We start from the raw sequence: 13,312 nt of genomic DNA, 5'->3' as shown, positions 1-13,312 counted from the left end.
AACTTTATTGTGCGTGAGTGTGTTAGGCACTGTTATTTTGTATTAATTATACTGAAGTACAATGTGATCAATCAAAACGAATATAGGATTCCTTTAAATAAATATCCTTTATGAAACTATTTTTCTACGATACGTATCACTGTCTTAGAAGAATGCAACTTCCACTTGACATGTGTAAACTGTTACGTACTGTGAATTATTAAAATAAATTATTTCCATTAGTAGAATTATATTTACAGTTCTATGGTGTACGAACATAAGTGCCACTGTTTTAAAAGAATAGAACTGCCATCTAAACACATGAACTGGTAAGTACTATAAATTATTTCCATTAAGGTATAAAAATAAAGACTTTTATTTACAGTTAGATATAATTTATGTATACATAAAAAATATAACAATATAATTTTCGAAAATATATAGCAAATTACAATGAACACTGTATCGCTGTATAATTCTCGCGAATATATTCTTCATTCGATCGATCTTATCAATTTATCGACGGATGTATCGAGCACTGTATACATAATAGATTAATCAATTCTCGATCTCTATCATAACAATATATATACTGTAGTACATGTAGTTATGGTATATTTTGCACTTATAATACATAATAAGATCGTAATATATATATATATAGTATTAACTATGTGTAGAAAAGTACTATAAACGTTGCATTTTCACTTACGATGATAAAAATAATATTATAAGAAATCTTGATTCTTATTGCTAACTTAAATGTTTACTTTTGGTATCTACGCAAACGTCCAAAATTATTGAAAATTCATTTGCTTCCTTTTCCTTTTTTTCCTATTGCACGCGGCATATATTATAAAATTTTTTATGACGTAAAATGTAACATAAATATATAAAGTATGAAGTACAAAAATGAAGTATATTTATAGATATTTGTAAGTTTGATACGCCGCACAGTAGCGTTCTATTTATATAAGTACTTTCGGTTACTATGTACTTACGGATTTTCATGCATTTATGAAAAATTTTAACGTATAAAAATACATAAAATTTCCAAAAGAAATTTTTTTGTATAATATTTAGAAGGTGAACAAAATTTCTATTTAGATTTCGTTTCTTTAGTCGTATTCGTAGAAATATGAGTTTGCATAAAAATCTGCAAGAAAGTTTTCGTTGTATAAGAAAGTTCTTGGAATAACAATCGTAATAATTTGCGTACAGAGAGATATAAAAATATGCTTCCTCGGATATTATATACCGCTCGCGACTATATTGTACTATATTCATTATATAACTACATTGTCTACGCTTGTAATAATACTTGGTAGGATTAAAATTAAGAACGTGAATTGCGTATTGCAGAATGCGTAAGCACTATCGCTTGGTAATTAAAAGAACTGCTACAATAAAAGTAATAGTTCCCAGCATTAAGTAATAACTTCTAATCTTAATTCAAAATCAATCACAATCAAACCACACTTTGAAACGTGATAAAATTCATAGCTAAATAATACTTTTAGTAATAAACTTTTGCATCTTTGGATGTAACAGCTATACTTTTCTTTCTCTTGAAATAAACACAATTCATATATTGGAGTTGTTTTCATATTGCTGCAAACCCTTTTTCATGATCAAGCTATTTAATCTATTTATTTAATAATCATCGTTTTCCGTATATGCCAATGTAAGATTGTTTTGCTACTTTCACTAATTGATCGTACATCGCACGATCACTTTCTTTAACTAGTGATTTGAATTGACTGTAATTGTTTTGTAATAGTATATGAGGATGATCATATTCCTGCAAATTAAAATATTATTTTTTATAATTGATTAATTTTTATGCAGAAGAGCTTAATTATTTAACATAGTAATGTATTAAAGCTAATTAAATGACCAATATCAGATCATATTTAAAGCTAAGTAGATAAATAATAAATTCTACTTACAGCCATGCGTCCTTTATCCATGACTAAAACCTTATTGCTATCCATGATAGTATTTAACCTATGGGCAATGGTAAGAACGGTGCATTTGGCAAATTTCTTTCGTATTGTATGCTGGATCAGGGCATCTGTTTGTGGATCCACATTGGCTGTAGCTTCATCGAGCATAAGTATTTTATTATTTCTTAATATAGCTCTTGCCAAACAAACCAACTGTCTTTGACCTACACTATAGTTACTGCCCCTATCCAAAACACGGCTTTCCAAGCCTGTTCCAGCAGTAATTACAGCATCCTTCAGTTCTACCTTTATAATATGATAAAAAAGATTGTTAAAGCCCTTATCTATAAAAAAAAGAAGAAAAGAAAGACAGATTGAGTATTACAATTTACCTCATCGAGTACTTCCCAAAGAGCTTTATCCGTAAATTCGTTGAAAGGATCTAAATTACGTCTTAAGGTTCCAGAGAATAGAACTGGATCTTGGGGAATGATCGATATATTACGTCGTAAATCTTCTAAACAAATGGATCCAGTGTCTATACCATCGATTTCTATGACACCTTCAATTTTGGCTAGTCTAAACAGAGCTGATATTAAGGATGATTTTCCAGCTCCTGTTCTTCCCACTATACCTATCTTTTCTCCAGGATTAATGACGAGATTCAGTCCTTTTAATACTGGAGGATCATCCTCTACGTATTTCATATAAACGTTTCTGAACCTGATCATTCCATCTGTTGGCCAATTCTTTGGTGCATTAGCAGGTAGTGGAAGTTGCTTCTCGATTTTCTTGGCAAACTTTCCCCTATCACGTAAATTCGGTTCAGGCACAATTTGCGTATACTCCAACACACGTTCCACAGACATCATCTGGTTTGCCACTTCAGCATTCTGTCTCATTCCCCACTGAATCATTCCTGTCATGGCCATTACCTGCGTGATGGCCAAGCCTACCTCTCCACCAGAAAATGATTGTTGCAATAAGAGGAAACTGAAAATAACTAGAGATGTGAAGACGAAGCAAAATACGTCCAACGAGAATCCAAAGCTAGTGCTCGCCACTATATACATGTAAACTGTGGAAGTATGGACATCTTGCAGTTTGTCAAATTCTTTTCTTAATATATCCTGTGCGCAGTATGCTCTTATGGTACTCAATCCATTTAAAGTAGCGTTTAAATGAGTAAACACAGGGGATCGAGTCATGCCCTCCATTCTTTTAATGTTCTTGCTAGTCCTCAAAAATACCTTCCTTATCCAATAAAAGACAGTACCCAAAAATACTATAGGAATTAAGAAAAGTGGATTGATTATACATGATACTGCTAAAGATCCAAACATCATCATGCATATTTGACCAGCATCGAGTATAGCCTTTGGTAACAATTCATCAATGGCTCCCATGTCTTTAGAAAATCTATTGAGAATTCGGCCACTAGGATTCGTATCAAAGAACCTCATGCCTGTCCTAATTAAGGCACTAAATGCCATATCATGCAACCTTTGACTGCATAATATGCACACTTTATAGAAGATTAATGATCTAGTAATACCAATGCAAAATAATCCAACGATAATAGCGGTATAAACATACATGCTATTATACATAGAGGAAATATCGAGGTTTTCAATCGAGGTATTATTGGTAGCGTTTAACTTAGCTTCTGTAATGTAATAATGTCGCGTTTCTTCTTCATTTACTCTGAAAATATTTATTTTATAAAATGAAATCTTAAAGAAATAGAAATCGCCCCAATGTTTTTTGATACTTACAAAATAGGAACAAAATAATCGTTGAGACTAGCCATAAACTGTGTACATATAAACAATAGGAGTACCGTACAGGCTAGGCATAAATTGGCACCAGTTTGGAAGTACTTAATGAACATTGGTCCCTTGACTACACCACGAGAAGTTCCTTCTAAACCATCGTTAAATTTCTCAGAATTTTCGTCTTCTTCCTCGTCGTCTGTTCCTCCACTACTTGCTTCTGGAGTTCGGCTCTATTGCAATAAATCTATTAATATATTTCACGAAAGATTACGCAGCTGCAAAAAGTAAAAGGTCAAGGTACTAGGTAATTAGCTCCTCACCGATTTCAATGCCCTTGAAATATGTCGTTAAGGTCACCATTCTGAACAACTTTTTCCTATACATATAACAGGTGGTCAACTTTAATCTTCGAGTTATACATAGAAGTTATACATATGTTTGGTATCATATATTTTGCGTGAAGCTGTCGACGTGTTACCTCCTCATGAATCTTAACGGAATTTTTTTTAAATATCTTCATAGTGATATATGAACAATGAAAAAACAAAAATAAAAATTCCACTCACTGAATTCGAGAAGGAAAGGAACAGGTAGGATTAAGCTACTTAAATGATGACAGCCCAAGTAAGCGAGCTATGTGGGTAATGCCGATAATAGTGGACAGTTATAATTTGGACACACACACACATATACACAGGCAATAACTATAATATTTCGTGCACAATTTTGTATAAAATATAACAAGTATATAAATGATACCAAACATGCTCTGTCTTTAACTCAAAAACTAAACTCGACCATCCAATATTCCACATAGGAAGAAGTTGTTCAATTAATGGTGACCATAACAAAATATTTCAAGGGCATCGAAATCGGTGAGGAGGTAACTATTCGGCACCTTCATCTAATAAAATAATCTTACTCTAGTGCTTGATGATGAAAATTGTCTTTTCATACTACTCTTCTCTAAAGAGCTATCCTCGGTTGAATCTGATTCCGCTGCTAGCAATTCTGCATACTCTGGTCGTTGACTTAGTAAGTCTTGAAATTGGGAAAATACCGTGACTTTTCCTTGCTCTATGAGTATAATAGCATCCACATTTTTCACATACTGCAACTGGTGAGTAGCCAAAATCCGCGTTTTTCCAGCTAAATATCTTTGTATACATTCTTCAAATAAATGTTTGCTGACATGGGTGTCAACCTAAAATTTATAAAATAATATACATCTTTGCACTTAAATTATTTTAAAATGTAATCATTTCTTTTAAAGTACTTACAGCACTCAGTGGATCATCTAGTAAATAAATATCCGCCTGTCTATATAAAGATCTAGCTAAATTAATCCTAGCTTTCTGTCCTCCTGACAAAGAACTACCTCTTTCTCCAACAATTGTTTGATCTCCTTGGGGGAATTGCTTGAAATCTCTTTGAAGAGAACAAGCTTTCACAACCTTCTGATATAATTGACGATCATAAGGTTGTCCAAAAAGAATATTCTGTCTAACAGTGGACCCAAAGACCCAAGCTTCTTGTCCAGCATAGCTCAGACTTCCATTCACTTTCACGTGACCTCCAGTTACTTCTATTTCTCCAAGAATAGCGGACAGGAAAGAACTCTTTCCGGCTCCGACCATACCTATTACGGCATATATCTTTCCTTTTTGTATTTCAAGATTTGCATCTTCAAGAGTGTTTTCAGATTGACTTGGTTCCCATTTAGCCGTTAAGTGGCTCATCTTTACTGCGTATGTCTCCTGATTCATTGTTGAAAAAGGTTTCTTTTCTATAAGAAAACAAATATTTTTAAAAAATGCTTTACTTTTGTATTCCATATAACTAGACTGCGGAAGCATTTATGACAAATTTAATATGCAAAAACGCACAAAATATACATAATGTACAAAAATGCATAAAATACCCAAAGTATAGTGCTCATATTTGCGTAAACATCCGCAGTCTATACATAATATATCAAATGTTTACCCCCTATTATATTCGCCGTATTCTTAAGCAAGTCGCTAGCAACAACCACTAAACCATTGTGTCTTCTTTTTTCTGAAGAATCATCCAGATTCTCATAACCGTCTATTTCATCGTCAATATATGGTATATCGGGCTTCGAAGTTTTATTGGAAGTATGCTTTGAGATGCTATTGATGCTACCATTAATGCTAGTTGTAAAGTTGCTTAAAATATGGCCACTGTCTTGAAATTCCTCGTACATCAAAAAGTGTTGTAATCTTCTCACAGCTACCAAGCATTCGGCAATTTCAGCAAAACCCCGTACGAACATTCCAGACATAGTATGCGCCAGAATATTAAAATAGGAAGAAAAGACGAATACTTTGTCGACTGATAATTCATCGCCAAATAGTAGCATACTAATTAAAGTACAAAAGAGGGCCATTCTTGTAGTGAACAAGTTGAAGGTCATGTAGATGCCTCGGATATAAGCACTTTTAGTCACCACTTGCAATTCTAATTTACGGGCAGTTTCGATTAAAGCACAGAATGGTTTTTCCCATGCATACATCTTAATGACCTGAACTCCTGATATAATTTCGTCCATTAAACGAACTCTCTCATCAGTTTTCATGGCAGTCTGTAGTCGAAACTTGGAGGACAGCTTTCCCGTATATGCTAAAACATAAATTTCACATTGAAAATATATAATATTTCATAAATTTTAAAGCTTATAGCTTTACTAGTGTCTAATTCAAGGCCTTGCACTTGCATGTTTACAAAAAAAATAATTAATTAATAGAGTAGAATGTTTTAATTAATAGACTACTTTCATGAATAGAATATTTTACAAAATATCGTAAGTAAGCTATGTCATATTTTACAAGTGCAAGAACTCGAGCTTTTCCAGCTTGACAATGGAATCATCATTGCCAGAAACTCACATTGAATCGGTACAACAACGAAGACCGCAGCGATACCAATTAATCCAGCGTATCCCGCTTCGATATAAAGAAAGTACGCTATAATTAACGTAGAAAGTGGTGCAGACCACATATGATGTATGAAAATGGAAACGAGATCAAATCTATTCACATCATTGGCCACCAAATTGACCACTTTCCCTGGTGCCGTTTCACCAAGCGCTGTTTTGCTAAGCCGTAACGCCTAAAAACAAATACATTGATATTGTCGTTTTATACATGCAATGGTTAGTAAAGGTTTCATATCGCACATGTATTTCAAAAGTATCACAATTTGAAATAATTAAATCCTATGCTAGAAGAACATTAACAGCGTTAAAAATGAGTTTGAAGAACTAAGAAGAGATGATTACAAAAATATTTAACCATTTTCTAGATCCTAGAGTGTGTTTAATATAAATGATTTTTTGTAAGCTTCCAAATAGTTCCTCGCTTCTTCTGAAACACTAGTTTGACATTGTAACACTTCAAAAATACACGCGCGATATAATTTTATTATTTGACTGAGGTAAGTAGTCTTTAAAAGTAAAGCCTCACTGCTGATTACATTTCCTGTATTACCTTCCGGTATACTACAGAACAAGTAGCGACCCTAATTCTCGCGCCAACATGAAACGCGCCGAAAACCACTTGATTGAGCGCGATTACATTTATAGCTGTTGCTATACAAATTCCACCCGCGTATAGTAACGCAGTTTCATAAGTTTCGGTCGTGTTCTTTTTGAAGTAACGCAGAAGCCCACCCAGAAGCATCGGTGTCCCTAATCTTTAAACGGATACAAGACATCATAATCGTGTAAGGATATTGAAGTAGGTACAACATTTTCTTGCATTATGATCAGAGATCGATATTGGATCTGGTTAGAATTAAAACTTTTCTTTAAATAGATAAAGCCAGACATTTATCAATGTTTTTAGATACATATCGCCAGAATTCCGTTGACGAAAATAATCCCAAGAAACGATAAGAGAAATGCTAGTTACTACACGAGATAAAATCTATGGTCACAATAAAAGAAAATAGTGTAATTATTATTACATGAATATTTTTCACTCAGTATTATCTATATATAGAAATATTACTAATTATTATTTCCAATTCTTTCTTTTTCATAAAAATAATTTTCTATCCAAGAAAAAAGAAGATTATCAAGTACAAGCAATACTCCTAATTGAAAATACCAAGTACAACAAATTAGAAAACAAAAGATATACCGAAGGAAAAATTCGTTTAATATCTGCACCAAAGCAAGTACGATGTACTCCCATAAAAAGGTACGAAAGATAGCTCTCAACAGGCTGGCCTTCCTTTTGTGTTTCCTCGAATTTTCTAACTCGATTTTCCATCGTCTGAAAATCACACATTTCATAACTTAAGCACTGATTATTTTTTCGTTCAATCAAATAATAATTGCTTATTGAATTATACAAACTTTTCTAATCGATCTCCAAGGTAGCTTGACTGATCGGTTTTCAAAGGACTATATAAATCTTCTGTTTGCAGAACCTTTCTGTAGCCTGTCTTGAACAAGTCTATCGTCCACCTGTGTATCATTAAATACAATAGGTAATATACACATGTATGTAGAAACGAGCAATTATATTTAACGGGATGCTCTACGCAATTGATAGTTAGATACGACGATGATAATACAGTTTTGGTGCGTTCACCCATTAACGGCTAACACCTCGCACAACCAATCTGCTCCAAAATATCATTAATTACCGTATTAATATTAATTATATATATTATATATATGTTAATTATATTAAATATATTTTTAAAAATATATGTTTTTTAATACTATACTATACTAGTAATATATAAATATATATATTATAATACACGTTATAATATTTAGTAAATGAAACACATCCCTACTTAAGTTCCATTTCTTAAATTATAGTATTCGTGAAAATAGCAATTTACATTAACATCCGTCGTCGAATAAGAATAGTCGAAATGTTGTTTGAAATCTCGAATATGAAATTAACTTTGCTACATTTTTTAGTCATTTTCGGCTCGATCATATTTTCTTATCGTTAAAGACTTATTGAGGTAGAGTTTGAGGAAAACATGAAAGAATAGTTAACAATGTACGTGACTTCTCGTTTTAATTTTATGCTTACAATTTTGTTAAGAAATTAAAAGTACTTTAAAAAGACATAAAAATTCAAGGACTATAACAGGACTAAGAGATTTCATGACTCGCGACGATGGAAGTAAACGGAAAAGCAATTTCGCAAACGTAAAATCACGATGCGTGACGCGATTAGTGACAAACAACTGTGTATTTATTTTCCTTCCTGAAATATGCTTGAGTTATCTTGCGAAAACTATTCAAACGATTGAACTTAAATACTTATATTATTAAAAGTGTTCTCTACTTGAATATTTCTCAATAAGGATATTTCGAATTGAAATTGAAATTTGAAAATTAATGTAGCGTTAATTATTTCTTCTTCTACTATTTCAAGCTCATATCGTTTAACTCCTTTCCTTGTGATTTCTTTATCTGCCTAATCCTGTATCGGATAACACAATTCGAATATTCTATATTACATACACGATTTATATTTAATCAATTGAATAAAAAGTTTAAATTATATGTTCCTATTAGAAATTCAATTTATTTTTACTAAATTGGAATGAAGGCAAGAGGTGGAGAATCTTTTCTTTTCAAAAATATTATTTTCGAACGGCATATGAAACGGTTGTACATTTTTATCAGATATTTGAAATACGTTAAGAGTTCATCGCTCCAGCCTACTTTTGGATTGCGGAACGAGTGCAGGGCAAAAAAATATTGCTTGTCTCAGGCCAAGATAAAGCGAGCTTCCGAGGTTGTAAATTTAACCTATCAAGAATTGGTATTGGTAGCATATTGGTGATCACCGGTTATTTGATATGGTATTAACTGATAACTTTTTAGCTCCAGACTCATTTACAATTTTACGCAATATTTTAAACTTCTATATATTTAAAAAATGACTATCTATGGGTTCATCTACAAGTAGAAAAATTGCAAATATTAATTATTATTGCAGTAAAATAAAAAATGAGAAAAAGCAAAAATGTGATAGGTATATAAAGCATTATTTCAACATTCTGTAGAAAATACATTGATTCCGCGTTCAAAGTTTCTTCGTACGGCCCTAACCGAGATTTCAGGCACTGTGTATCTTCTTATATCTTTGTCAATCTACGTATAAAATATATATTAGGTTGCCCAAAAGTTTCTTTCGTTTTTTTAAGAAAACAATAGATGCACAATACTTTTCGTTTTAAACTATTTTATTGAATTATGTATGGTCCATTTCAAAATGGATCCATTGATCCCAATGATCTATTTTGTCTATTATTTCCTTATAAAATGAAAGCAACTTTTGGTACAACCTAATTTTTTAATAATAAATAACTAATATGTACATATGTACAGTGACTCAGTTACTTCTTGAATACTTAGCATAGAAAATTCTTATGTATACATTGTACATTTTGAAATTTCGTCACTGTAATAAGCCATGACTGTCATAATTATATTGACTTAATGATTATATGACGGCAAATTTCACACCAATCTGAAAATGTATATGGAAAGCAATTGAAATGCCAAGATTAATTACTGCAAATATACATTTAGTAAAAAAAAAAAAAATTTACATAAGCATATACAATTATTTTAAGCACGTGATAAACGTTAAATATGATATCTACTGAATATGGAGACATTAACATATAACGGATAATTGATTGTTCAAATACTTCTGTGAGCACTGTGAAATTATGTATGAATTTATACTAAGTATATTGTAATTCCTATATACATCTTCAGATATGTTTCAAATTTCACCAATATGGTTATGATTGTCGGTCTTGTTACAGATAACATGCTCATAGAATGTTTCTACAAGCGATGGAATATTTTCATATGCCAATGTATATGCAATATATTTTTGTCAATTAACATGCCAAACTTATAATCGTACGAAACTTACCACCAAAACAACACCGACAGCAAGCTGGCCTTCGCCCGCGGATTTGGTTTCGATTTTGAATTGCTCGAGTCCATCTTTCTTCGTACGCTGCATTAACTCGTCTTTCAAATCGATCCTTTGATCACTAGTTGATAGCTACTTAACTGATGACCGATTTTACGAGGAAGGAAACGAATCGCGAACACTCGCATCGAAATCAAAGTCAAACGGTCAAAAATAGAAAAGATCTCCTCAGAATGACACGTTCTTATCATTCAAGTAGCTGTTTAAGAACCTTCTTAGAGGCTAGGTTAATTGCTGGCTGATTGAGCAATCATTTAAAAATTGACACAGTACAGATACAATAAGATACAATAAGTAAAAACTCTCGAAGAATCTTAAAGATATTGATCAGTAAATTTACGATAATGTTGTGGAGATACTTGACCGATAAATCTTGATTAGCCAAATCCGATGTAGATATCCAGAACGATAGTTCTCATCGAAGTTGTCTTGATTTTGCGTGAAACTGTATCGTGGAGAAGAATAAGACACGTCTGGATCGAACACCTGTATTTAAGACAGAAAGAAATCATGTATCTAGACCGAACTCCTTATGTGTGTTCGTTTCGTCTCTTTATCTCGATACTTGCTTCGTCACTAGTCAAACAATGGCTGGAAGATTGTAACGATGTTTTTGACTTTTAAACGATGTGTTACACATCTGCATTTAACGTTACTATCCGATAACTGTATAAATATATATATATATGTTATTTAAAAGTTTTTCGATCAAAGGCAACAATACGAAATTGAATAATTTCTTATCTTACATATGCTAAGTTCTACGAAATTAAAATTAGAATATTTTTCAAATTAATCGTTTTCATACACAAGTATCTTAATATCTACTATTAATACATTAATCGATGCACAGATTATTTGAACGTATCGGAAAATCATTTATATGCCTGATATGAACTATCCAATGGATTTATTAAAATCTATACTAAGAGATCACTATTATATCCGATTAATTGAAAATCATAACGTCGTAAGTCAAAATACTAAGAATTTGAATTCACGTTCATGTATTTTAACTTTTAGATGTATCCCCTCTTTAATTTCATAATTGATAAAGCTATAATTTTGTTCTCTATCAGGATACGTTTTTATTACTTGAAAAAATATGATTTTATAATTTTTTTATAATAATAAATGGAGAATACTATTTTATGGAAGCTAGCAGCGAGCTGACTTATATCAATCCACTAATATTACGAATGAATATCAGATAATAAATTGTAAATGAGTAAAACTAAGCAAATGGAATGAAATAGATCAATATAGTGGAATCTCATAAATACTTCGTTCATATTTTGTTCATTGTATTTATTAAATACATCTATTATTACAGTGTGCACATTACAAATATATTATTACCAGAATTAGTTTAATAAAAATAATTATTATCTAAGATACAAAATCATTTGGGTAATGAAACGAGTGCAATTAGAATGTAAAAATCAATAAATTCATATATCATAAATTAAGTTATGTATGCATATATAAAAACCAGTTATTCGTCGTTCTGATTGTATCATATATGCAGCAATTATTTAATAATCAAAAATACATTAATGTACCACTTCACTTGCAACTCATTGTTTTTATTTGAGTCACATTATAGAATTTTATTGAACCCACATTGCAATTATAAATTACGCTATGATTTGCCAAAATTTGGAAGTATTATAAATATTAATATTATACATATTAATTATAAAGTATTAAAGATAAATCAAAGTATTTTATATCACTATGATATAAAAAGTATCTCCTTCGAATTATTCTCCTTCGAAAATTCTCTTTATATTTTTGATTTATGTAACGTACTTTTGTAATATATGTATTTTAATAAATTTTTGTATTTTTGTATTTCAATAAAATAATAACTCGCTTGATATAACTTAATAAATTAATATACTTATGTATTTACTGCAACTAATGCATTTTGTAAATATATAATGTATTTAATACATTATTAATGCATCATCTTGTCTTATACTTGTCTCATAAAATACTATAGAATTGAATCTTATAAATGCGTTGCAATATAATTAAAATTCATTAATCGTGTTAAAGCGATGTGCTAGATTCTAATGAGTTGGGTAATGTGTTGTAACTTGCTTATTCGTTTTCTATTTCACCAGCGTAGTGTAGCTGTTCATGCAGTATAATATTGTCCAATCGAAGAGATAGAAATTAACGTAACTATGTACAATACATTATGTAGATATGAATATGTACATGGAAAGATAATGAGCTAGCATAGTCAACATTGTCTCAATAACATAAAACACGAAGTACGGGAAATAAAAGATACTTATAATTATTTAGAAATTTGTAGAAATTCTTTTTTCAAATAAGTGTTTGTTATTTAATTAATTATATGACTATTGGCATCGATACATATTATACATGTATGTAGTTAAGCATAATGATAAGAATGATGTCAGTCATCCTTGTCATTCATGACTCAATATCTACTTCCGTGTATGTAGATGAAAATATTTGTGTAGTTGATCTAGATCTCGGCTAAATCTGTTTGAAATAATAATTTCTAAATAAATATTTCAATAATATCAATCCTAAATGTCTTCAAATTGATGCTACGCGAATAATT

General features: G+C 31.2%; 1 protein-coding gene across 2 annotated transcripts in view; it reads right to left on the bottom strand.

The window, feature by feature from the left end:
• Nucleotides 1-331: 331 nt before the first annotated feature.
• The window catches only part of LOC126918081 (ATP-binding cassette sub-family C member 4-like), a 15,555-nt gene continuing 2,574 nt past the window's right edge, over nucleotides 332-13,312 (bottom strand). The window contains exons 2-13 of one of the 2 annotated variants that reach the window (XM_050725696.1): nucleotides 10,648-11,196; nucleotides 8,082-8,192; nucleotides 7,864-7,998; nucleotides 7,210-7,414; nucleotides 6,610-6,832; nucleotides 5,687-6,343; nucleotides 4,981-5,486; nucleotides 4,623-4,904; nucleotides 3,701-3,930; nucleotides 2,318-3,629; nucleotides 1,929-2,231; nucleotides 332-1,780 (exon numbers count right to left, since the gene is read on the bottom strand). In XM_050725696.1, the coding sequence (XP_050581653.1) occupies nucleotides 1,640-1,780; nucleotides 1,929-2,231; nucleotides 2,318-3,629; nucleotides 3,701-3,930; nucleotides 4,623-4,904; nucleotides 4,981-5,486; nucleotides 5,687-6,343; nucleotides 6,610-6,832; nucleotides 7,210-7,414; nucleotides 7,864-7,998; nucleotides 8,082-8,192; nucleotides 10,648-10,721 (4,179 nt within the window). In that variant the 5' untranslated portion in view covers nucleotides 10,722-11,196 and the 3' untranslated portion in view covers nucleotides 332-1,639. Of the gene's footprint in view, nucleotides 1,781-1,928; nucleotides 2,232-2,317; nucleotides 3,630-3,700; nucleotides 3,931-4,622; nucleotides 4,905-4,980; nucleotides 5,487-5,686; nucleotides 6,344-6,609; nucleotides 6,833-7,209; nucleotides 7,415-7,863; nucleotides 7,999-8,081; nucleotides 8,193-10,647; nucleotides 11,197-13,312 lie in introns of those variants that run through there. The other variant, XM_050725697.1, reaches the window with a different exon arrangement.

Source organism: Bombus affinis, chromosome 6, assembly GCF_024516045.1.
Source record: "Bombus affinis isolate iyBomAffi1 chromosome 6, iyBomAffi1.2, whole genome shotgun sequence".
NCBI lineage: Eukaryota > Metazoa > Arthropoda > Insecta > Hymenoptera > Apidae > Bombus > Bombus affinis.
This window is presented reverse-complemented; position numbering and strand designations above follow the sequence as displayed.